This window comes from Mandrillus leucophaeus, unplaced genomic scaffold, assembly GCF_000951045.1.
Source record: "Mandrillus leucophaeus isolate KB7577 unplaced genomic scaffold, Mleu.le_1.0 Scaffold532, whole genome shotgun sequence".
In the NCBI taxonomy this organism is placed as follows: domain Eukaryota; kingdom Metazoa; phylum Chordata; class Mammalia; order Primates; family Cercopithecidae; genus Mandrillus; species Mandrillus leucophaeus.
In genome coordinates, this window is record NW_012105720.1 from 1,887,967 (window position 1) to 1,899,049 (window position 11,083).

The 11,083-nt window shown below is 34.0% G+C and overlaps 1 protein-coding gene across 1 annotated transcript in view; it reads right to left on the bottom strand.

The window, feature by feature from the left end:
* PGAP1 (post-GPI attachment to proteins 1) overlaps positions 1-11,083 on the bottom strand; it is a 76,085-nt gene that overhangs the window by 42,114 nt on the left and 22,888 nt on the right. The window contains exons 6-12 of the mRNA XM_011997195.1: positions 10,569-10,609; positions 10,178-10,244; positions 5,829-5,934; positions 5,029-5,084; positions 3,517-3,600; positions 2,293-2,339; positions 1,872-1,923 (exon numbers count right to left, since the gene is read on the bottom strand). Coding sequence (XP_011852585.1) covers positions 1,872-1,923; positions 2,293-2,339; positions 3,517-3,600; positions 5,029-5,084; positions 5,829-5,934; positions 10,178-10,244; positions 10,569-10,609 — 453 coding nt within the window. The remainder of the gene's footprint in view (positions 1-1,871; positions 1,924-2,292; positions 2,340-3,516; positions 3,601-5,028; positions 5,085-5,828; positions 5,935-10,177; positions 10,245-10,568; positions 10,610-11,083) is intronic.

An 11,083-nucleotide genomic window follows, 5' to 3' on the forward strand; every position in this document is an offset into this window, starting at 1 on the left:
AATTAATTACGAAGAACTTGGATAATCTGTGCAGCTATCCACTCTAATGGCTTTTAAGTATTTATTCTCAAAAATGGCCAAGTGTTGAATTTATACGTGCTTTGATGGAGGGCTCCATCTATTTCTTAAAAGTTCAGTACATGGAAATGCCTAACAGTGATATAATTCTCATCTGACATTACTTTTATTGAGATAGCAATATGAATAAAATTTACAAAATTTCTTTGCTTTAGTCATCCCTTCAATTTCAAAGCAAAATAATTTTGTGTGCTGTTTATAAATGGCTAATACATATTACATACAATTTTTATTTTCATTAAAATAAAAGATCTGTTCTCTTAAGCTGAGAACACATAAGACTGCAGAATGCTATAATACTTGTTTTCTAACTTCTCTCTTGTAGGCAGCTGAAATAGCTTGTTCTCCTGCTATTCAGCCAGCTGTTTCTTACATTCAGAACAAACAACATAGGGACCTAGTGTTTGATACAGAGACTGATTAATCTTTGGATATTTAAAATAATAATATAAAAATTTTATGATTTAAGAAATACTTTTTAAAACACAGGAGCAAAGTACATTTTATTGGGTTTTTAATAATTTATTTCTTCTTAATCTTTACATTATAGGCTGGATAGAACATCCAAATTAATCTATACAATTCATCCATGTAATAAAAAATCACCTATACCCCTCAAGCTATTGAATAAAAAAATAAGTTGAGGAAATATTTAATAACACCTTATAAATGATTGTTCAGTAAGTATATCCTAACACTTTTGTTTGTTTTGATCCTGGTTAGGACAGTATCAGTGAGAGACCTTAAAAATGTTTGAGTCAATTTACTCTCCTACCATATTTGTTTGATAAACACAAGGTCACATGAATGAATATGTACAAATAAGACTGACCAAGGTGACAAAAAAATTTGCAACCATTCCAAAGTGAAGTGTGACTTGCAATTATTTCTTCTGTCACCATTCCTCTCTGTTAGCATAAGTTTCTCATTCTCTGTATAGTATAGAGTTGACTATACATACAAATAATTATAAACATTCAGGAGCAAAAATAACTAACTTAATTGGAGCTAATTGTGAAATAACTGGAAACCATCAGATGATTTCACTTACAAGTCAATGAATGAGTCTAGGATTCATTATGAAACTATATTTTTAAAGCACAGATTTACTTGAAGACTGAAAACTATCAATCCTGATAAAACATTATCAGTTACAATAAACACAATTTGGAAATCAGAACAGACATTTTCATCACATTTTAGAATTATTTTGCTTTTCAACAACAGATTTTGAGACGATGCAAATAAGCCCTTTATAAAAGTACTTGCTGACCTACCAAAGTTGCTTAATCAAATCACAAACAACTATGAAATAAATCCCTGCTGTGACTTATCACCCTGGAGAGCACTAGATAAACTAGTTATTTGAGTGCTTGACCATGTATCGTATCTCTTTGAGATGTCCATTTCCCAACTGCAGGCCCTTCCTCCCAAAATGAATTCTAAGTATACTAACTCAGTTCATATTTTAAGGCAGGCCATTAAACATATCCTCAAATTGAATGTTAGAAATCCCTCCAGTTCTTTTGGTCTGAAGCTATAACATATAGAGATTCAGAGGACTGTTAACTTATAGTTTTTATCTCTGAAATTAAAAAAATATATAAATGACACTAATGGTATGTTATTTCCTATCAAATGTATTTCTAGAGAAAATATTTTTTAAATGTAGGTTAGCAAATCTCAAGTTTATTTAACACCATGATAAGCTAATGAAAGAGAATATTCTAAAATGTATATAGACTCAAGTATTTTTTTCAACTGAATATTAAAATTCGGAAGCCATAATTTACCTTAATTGTTGGCAGCAGTTCAGCTTTCCATGATAAATCAACCCCTTGCTGGCTTTGAAATAAATATGAAAATATAATTAAAGGACAAATATATGGAAATATTATAAATTATAAATAAGATTCAGAGGAAAAAGAAACCATCTCTACACCTAGTAGAGATGTCTAGTGAGTCTAATCCAATATACTCTGTCCGCATAGTTCCCTTAGCAACAAAAATGTTTTTCCCAGCTAATTTCAATGTTTGCAAAAATTACTAGTATATTCATTTCCTTTACTTTTCATTTTCAAAACAATACCATAATTTCATATAGCATCAAAATTAAAATAACAATGTATGAAACTATTCTAAAAGTGTGATTTACAAGTATTGTTTACGTTGAGATAAATGAACAGTGGAGGGCCATGCATTCAAAAGACTTACCACATAGAAGTGCTGTTTATGCAAGCAAAAATCCAACTATTCGTATCCTGTTGGTTAACAGCACAAAACAAAACACACTAAGTATTGTAGAAAATAATTGTACAAAACAAGCATTCATTTTCAACACTTTATTGTTATATGATAGGGTGACTAGGAGCAAATGAAATATAAATAACAGTTTATTGTTCAGAAACATATCCAACATGTTCTCAAAGTCAAATAAATCAAGGATAGGTAAAGAAAAAAAGTCTAATGTCAACATTGATAGGTAAGCAGTTATCCTGGAGCCAAGAGTATGAGAAAGACTACACTGACAGGTGTCTCTCTCTCTCTCTCTCTCTTTTTTTTTTTTTTTTTTTGAGATGGAGTCTTGCCCTGTCGCCCAGGCTGGAGTACAGTGGCGCGACCTTGGCTCACTGCAACCTCCTCCTCCTGGGTTCAAGCAATCTTCCTTCCTCAGCCCCTCAAGTAGCAGAAACTACAGGTGTGTGCCACCACGCCCAGCTAAGTTTTTTGTATTTTTTGCAGAGATGGGGTCTGACCATGTTGCCCAGGCTGGTCTCAAACTCCTGAGCTCAAATGATTCACCCACCTCAGCCTCCCAAAGTGCTAGGATTGCAGGCGTGAGCCACCACACCTGACTTCCATTCATAATAAATGCACGCTACAGCATTTTTAAACAAAACCACATTTTTTAATAGTGCCTAACATAGGAGGTACTCATTAAAAAGAAACAAAAAAATCAAAATCATTATTCTGATACAGTAAATCTAGATAACATTGTAAGTTACTCTATTATCTTAGAGAATATTTGCTATAAAAAGTACCTCAAATTTTAGTATGGAAGCCAATGGAAAACAGAATTCACTTTGTAAAGTTTCTATAGAATAGCTTTGCTTAATTATATCTATTCTTTAAAGTTCTAATAGAAACTTATAATTAAAGGGGTTTTGAATTCCATTCCTTCATCATGAACAGAGTAAAATGAAGGCAGAAAGACAGGGTGGGAGACCTAAACTAGAACCAAAATCACAATTTAATAGCATAGTATCTGTGATAAAAAAAAATTTGATTAATACTTTTCAATCAAAACACTGTTCCAGAGAAATTATTTTTCAACTATTTAGATTTAATAATATTTCATAGCTAGGTCTACCAGTAGAATTTGAAAAATGAACAACAGTTAGCCTCTTAAATTTACATAAAATGTCCCAATTATCTTACCAGCATAGTGCTCTGACAATAGACGTGACTGTAGATTTTTCTATGATTTTCAAGAGGAAATGTAAAATATATCTTCTCAGATTCCTACAAAAAAAGGAAAACAATATAGCTATAATGAGCAGATTAATTTCATCATTCAAAAATCCAGATATAGCAAATGAGTTAATTACTCTAATTTTATCATTCTTGGTGTTGAGAACCAATTCTCTAGGAGTAGGAGGAGGAAGATATGGAAGGGCAAGAGAAAGATTAGATATAAACTCTGTAGTCCTCAGTTTGTCCTGGAAGTATCAGTGTGAATGTAATTTTTTTGGTTGTTTTATTGGGTTTTTCTTTTGGTCTTTTAGTTAAGATTTTATGCAGTTCTTAGCTCTGGCCACTGAAAAGGCATAGAAATGCCAACCCAATAGCCACAAGCATTTCTAGTACCAGATTATGGTTTTGAGATACCACTTTCCAAAGAAAAGGAATAATTCCTTAAAGAAATAGCTGATTCAAGGTTTGGAGCAGGAAATGTACAAAATAAGCTAAAATATCTTGTCATACTCAACAGTGAGGAAACTATTAAAGACAACTAAAGAGTATATCAAAAAGACTCAGAAACTAAACTTGAAATCGTTTCCACTGGTCAAATACAGAATGATTTTCGTATCAACAGATTGAAAGACAAACATATTTAAATGCATGAGTACATAATAATACTGGAGGAAAAAACCCTCTAATGGTCACTAATAAAAGGAAGCTTGTGAGCCAACTCACCATTCTGATAATGAGTAAATATAAAGTAAGATCCAAAGATCCACACAATTATCACTCTTTTCCCATATGATTTATTCTACTTTTGATAAATTTAGTAGATGAGCAGAAGTTTTTCTCTAAGTATACAGAATTAACTAGAATACTATTCTAGTTAAAAAATAATAAAATTAAACTTATTACAATTTTTGCATCCTCCTAAATCAATTAATAACTCCAGGCATTCCTCATCAACAGTGGCTAACATCACAAAGAGAGAGAGAGTCTAGCAAAAACAAAAACAAAACAAAAATCTGAATATGAACAAGCAGCTAGATCCAACTACTAAATCACAGGACTTCAACAGGCAAAGGAACATGCGGAATGACTACAGGAATGCAATCAGTAAAATCAAGACTGTGAAACTCCAGAGGACAAATGACTTGGTGTTTTTTTCAACAAATAAGTTTCAAGAAAAAAAAAGAGAGGGTGGTGGTAAGAGAAAGTCTTCCAGATTAAAGAGGAATAAGACATTAATCAATAACAATGTATAGGCCTTGTTTGGATCCTGATGTAAACAAACTGAACATCAAAGAAAACAGCAAAAAAGATAAATTTATACAACTGATTACTGACTAGATAATCATTTAGGAATTATTATTAAATTGTGGGAAAATGGCATGCAGTTATCTTTTTTAAAGAGTTTTTAACTTTTAAAGATAAATACTAAATTATTTCTGGAAAAACATGAAAAAAATTAATTGGTGGAATACTTACGTTGTAAGCTACATAGGTCCATTTGGACACTTTTACTGGAACCCACATAGATGTCCCTTAAGGTAAAGGAAATTAATTTATTTGCCTTGTTTTGTTTTTATACTACATAGTTTCTTTCTTCTTTGAATCCTGGTGAAATACTTCTCAATCACAATAAAGAAGTGGTTTTCTGAACACTGGCTATATTAAAACAGAAAATCTAGTAATATACTTTCTATATGCTCATCACCAACTAGCATTCACATCAAGTAAAGTAAAAATCTGCTTGGTGTCCTTTAATTCTAAGGCATCATCAACATAAGGAAATAAATATTTCATTTCCCAAACAAGACATATAATTAAACCGGTATAATTTGCTTTATATTTAAATAGACAAAGCAAGTTATTTTGCTTTATATTTAAAAGCAAAATTTATCTGCAAAAGATATGTTGGTAATCCAAAAGAAGAACAAAGAATAACTGATAATTGAGGAACTGATAGGAGTCAAGAACAATATGGCACTTAGTTTATGTAACTGTTAGGAGAAGAGTCATTTAACTGAAATTTTTCTATTTGTCATGTTATTTTCAAGACAAAATTTTTATCAGCAACCTCTTACACATTGCTTCTTTTTCTCTTCCTAACCAAGAACTACACCAGCATCATTATAGGGAAATTAATAATATATGTGTATATATATAATAGGATCCTAAAACTTGAAGTATCACAGTTTCAAAGATTTTGTCGGCTATAAACAAATTTACCTAAAATTAGTAATGAAATACTTTATCTAAAATTAAAATATGTTATTGTCACCAACCTGTTAAGTCAGAAATTATAGCTGGATTTTCCTCAAAATGTTTTGATGGGTGTCTTATAAAGTGGTGACTCAAAACTGACAGTTTCTTCTTGGAATTTTGAGTTATCTAGAAAGAACATTGATACATTCTGTATTACTTTGTATCTATCGTAATAGCTCAATGACACATTGCTTCAGTAATAATGACAACAGCCAACACTTATTACTCTGAGGCACTGTTCTGAGCACGGTACATGAACTCACTCAATTATCACAAAAACTCTAAGAGATAATGATTTTATCTGCATTTTAAATGTGAAGAAACTAAAGCACAGAGAAATTAAGAAACTTGCCCAAGTTCACACAGCTATTAAGTCTGGGCTGGGATTCACATCCAGGCATTCTGGCTCTAGAGTCCATGCTTTCATTATTATGCAATAGTGCCTCTTAAGTAACATTTAAGAATAGAACATTATAAAAATGTATAGAACCAGAAGAGAATTTTAGAGATTCTCTGGTTTGTGATTCCAACATACCAGTTTCCAAATTCAGACTACTGCCAATACCATAACAAAGAATCCACTGATCGCTAGAGGAAATAAATATTGTCAACTTTCCTACCATAGAAATTACTCTTTTATTCTATCCTTCTACTTGTTTTTTAAATATCCTGGCACAATAAAAAGTTGGCAACTTTAAAAAAGTTGTCATCCCTTTAAAAAAAGTATACTGGGGTATAAAATCCATTTGATATTGACCATTATTCAACTCTCTAGTTTAATAATTGAGGCCCTGACAGGTAAGTGACTTTCTCAACAACAGAGTGAGAATGGCAAAAAAGTAACAGTGAGGATCCAGGTCTACTAAACCTTTCCAGTACCTTTGGAAGTCACCCAGGATTTGCTTGAACATTTTAATTTGCTACTTTGTAAGACCGTGCATTCCAATTTTAACAACTCTTACCAGGAGAATGCTTTATTTACAGCAAATATCTGATTCTTTATTACACTGCTATCTTAGATTGGGAGACAGTCCTTCAAAACTTAAAAGCTTGCTATGTTCTCCATTCAAATAAAACATTTCTTCTGCAGATAAAACAACTTCAAACGTATCAACCGTTTTTCACAGAACTCTTTTAGTCCCTTCACTATCCTGATTGCCTCCCCTGGATGAACTCAAGTTTGTTGATGTCCCCCTCAAAATATGATGCATGAAATAGAATACAGTTCTCTAGATATGGTATAAGTAGAGTGGAGGACAGTGGAGAACTTTTATATTAATTGATGCAAACTCTCTACCTCAAATAACTCAGTCTTATACTAAACTTGTTTGATGTTCTTAAGTGGCCACATCTGTTTGTAATCAATTAAACGTTACAGCCTGTCTATCAAAACTTCAGGCTGGGCGCAATGGCTCAGGTCTGTAATTCCAGCACTTTGGGAGGCCAAGGCAGGTGGATCACAAGGTCAGGAGATGGAGATCGTGACCATCCTGGCTAACATGTAGAAACCTCATCTCTACTAAAAGTACAAAAAATTAGCCGGGCGTGGTGGTAAGTACCTGTAGTCTCAGCTATCAGGAGGCTGAGGCAGGAGAATGGCATGAACCCAGGAGGCGGAGCTTGCAGTGAGCCAAGATTGCACCACTGCACTCCAGCCTGGGCGACATAGCAAGACTCCGTCTCAAAAAACAAAAACAAAAACAAAAAAACTTTAATTAAGACTGGATTCCACCATCCTTACTCTCAAGGCATCTACTCACAAGTTTTTACTCACCTACTCACAAGTTTTTAGCTATGACTTTTATGCTAATAACCACTAGAAATTACTCTGATTCTTGCCTTATCACCATGCTTAGGACTAATTATTCTTTGCATTTTAATTTCCCTGAATATATATGTTCTGCTTTTCTCCTGGACTATATGCTTCCTGAGGGTTAGATATCATACTTTAAGTTTTTATTTTCTACTATTTAGTCCAATTACACATAGTGAGTTTTTAAAACAAAACTGTTTCATAAACAGTATTTTTGATTCTTAGCAATATGGTTATCAAAAATTTCTCATTTTCCCCTTAAAATGCATAACACATTTATACATTCAGAATTATAGTTTATTACATACTAGGACTATAGTTCTTTTCTCATCTTATGAGTTAATGGCAAAACATGATTTTATTTATAGAAATTAGTTTTATGTCCAGTTTTTTTAGGAATATACCTGTCTGAGGTATCCTGTTCTTCACTAGATGGAACAAGGTTTTTCCTAAGTTTACCAAATGTCAGTTCAAGTACAAACTGGTCTAGCAACTTTAATTGATTCTATTATTTTATCTAGTTGCACTCCCTCAAGTAGGCTTAGAACTTTTACCACAGTTATGTCTTACAGCTAAAACAATGTCAACAAACCAAAAAATGTTTGTGTTCCATGACAAATGTTTGTGTTCCATGACCAAGTCACAGTGTCAACAAGTCATAGGCGAAGCTTGTTTAAATCAATAAATATACTAACTTAATACCGAATCTTGTCACTTAAAATGTGGTAAAACACAAAATGATCTGGACCTTCAGGAGACAGCTAAGTATCTATGATTCTCTCTATGAGTGGTTATACAGCTTTCTGAAGAGTTAAGGAAAAAAATCCCTATCCTTCTAAGAGAGTACACTACAGGGTATAGGAGCTTTCCTCATTGTTAAGAATTAAGTACTGCCTGGAGACGTATTGAGAAAGAGGTCACCCATACTAGTCTCCCAAAGAATTGGAGCCTTCAGGTGAAACACTCCAAAAATATCTGGGCTGCAATGCTTTGCCATGAAAAAGACTACATAAAAACTAAGGAATTTTTTTCTCCAAAAGAAGAAGTCAGAGCCATAGTTCTCAAAATATTTCCATGGAACAAGATGACCTGAGTTAAAAGGCTGTTTAAGATGAATAATGGCAATCTGTTCCCAACTTACAAAAAAAAAAAAAATTTAAGTTAATGGAAAGAATTCTCTGAATTTTGCTGAAATCCTGCTACCATTTATCTGCTAGCAGACAAGAAAGAGATAAAAGAGTAACATTATAACCTGTAAAGGATACTATGATTTCCATATGTTCTGCTAATTAAACAATTTGGAGAATTACTAGTTTGAAGAGTTTACACTGTGAAATTACACTTCATTACAAAGGTAAAACTTATAGAAGTACATAATTTAAGTTCTGGTAAGCTTAGGTTATTCAATAAATTACACATTTCAATCTTATCAGAAAGCTAAAGTGGTATTTTTAAAAAGCATGGTTCAAAACTGTTTAACAAACTCAGGAGGCTGAGGTGGGAGAATCACTTGAGCCCAGGAATTTGAGTCCAGCCTGGGCAACATAGTAAGAACTTGTCTCTCAAAAAGAAAAAAAGTCTAATAAGATAGATCATGATGTTTATAACATATTACAAAAAAATTTATAAAATAGTTTGTAAGAACTATTTCCCCTACATTTAAAAAATGAAAGAAGGGGCCGGGCGCGGTGGCTCAAGCCTGTAATCCCAGCACTTTGGGAGGCCGAGACGGGCAGATCACGAGGTCAGGAGATCAAGACCACCCTGGCTAACACGGTGAAACCCCATCTCTACTAAAAAATACAAAAAACTAGCCGGGCGAGGTGGCGGGCGCCTGTAGTCCCAGCTACTCTGGAGGCTGAGGCAGGAGAATGGCGTAAACCCGGGAGGCGGAGCTTGCAGTGAGCTGAGATCCGGCCACTGCACACCAGACTAGGCGACACAGCGAGACTCCGTCTCAAAAAAAAAACAAAAACAAAAATGAAAGAAGGCCGGGTATAGTAGTTCACGCCTGTAATCCCAGCACTTTGGGAAGCCAAGATAGGTGGATCACCTGAGGTCAGGAGTTTGAAAACAGCCTGGCCAACATGGTGAAATCCCATCTCTATTAAAAACACTGGTGGTGCACATACTCAGTCCCAGCTCCTCTGGAGGCTGAGGTGGGGGGATCACTTGAACCTGGGAGGCAGAGGCTACAGTGAGCCGAGATCATGCCACTGCACTCCAGCCTGTGCGACAGAGTGAGACTCCATCTTAAAAAAAAAAAAAAAAAAAAAAAAAGATATATGTCAAACTTTAAACAGGGGAAACAACTGGGGCAAGATTTAAGGTTCTCTCACTTTTCATCTTCATTGCATTTTATAAATTATTTGCAGCAGTTAAAGTAGTATGAGTAAAAGAAAGATATTTCCATTTTGGAACTAATTAAAATTGATATAAGGTATATGTTTCTGTTTTCATCAAAGTAAAAAAATTACATTAAATCTATCATGGCTGTAAATGATATAGCAAAGTAAAAGCTTTCACTTAAATAATTTTTAGTTTAAAAATACATACTTGTTTAGTATCAGCATCAATAAGATCAAAGAATGCTCGAACTGTAGTCAACTGCAATTGTTTACACCTAAGGAACAAAGTAAGTGTTACAAATAAAACTTTCTTAAAACATATACTTTTGATCAAAATATGCACAATTCTGTTGTTTAGTGGAACATCTGAGTTTCCTTTAGTGCTCTAAACTCAAAAATTATGTAATAAATCATTCTTATTAAGCATATATCTTAAATATGACACCTATAAAAATAAAGCAAATTAAATCTTCCTGGATGTTGGCCAGAATTTTCAGGGTCCTTCTGTTTTCCCTAAATCCCCTCACCTAGCCTAGCCATAGATGTACTACCTACACCATCTTTATATACCTGAAGTATGTCATTCTAGCAGATACTACTGCTTGCACAGCCAGAGAAAAGTCAAAAGAGAATCTTTAAGCTGAAACACAATGAGATAAATATATCAGGGTCTGCCTATTTCTTGACCCATATGGATAAATTTAATTCCTACTTGGTTTTCCATGTGCTGCTCCATAGAATAGTCACTGCTCCATTAACCAAATCTGAATATGGTGATTGGCCAGAAGCTCACAAAGTCCTACCAAAAGTGCAGTTGATTCCACCCAACTAGGAAAAACTCAAAAACTTTGATATTTGCTGTTAGCTTCATTTGAGACTAATGCTATTGGGTTTTTGGGAGATTGTTTTACATGTTGTCACAAGGACCTTGGTCAAACTGAAACAAGAACCAAGATTAGAATTCCAAGCTTCTCGGCCGGGCGCGGTGGCTCAAGCCTGTAATCCCAGCACTTTGGGAGGCCGAGACGGGCGGATCACGAGGTCAGGAGATCAAGACCACCCTGGCTAACACGGTGAAACCCCATCTCTACTAAAAAATACAAAAAACTAGCCG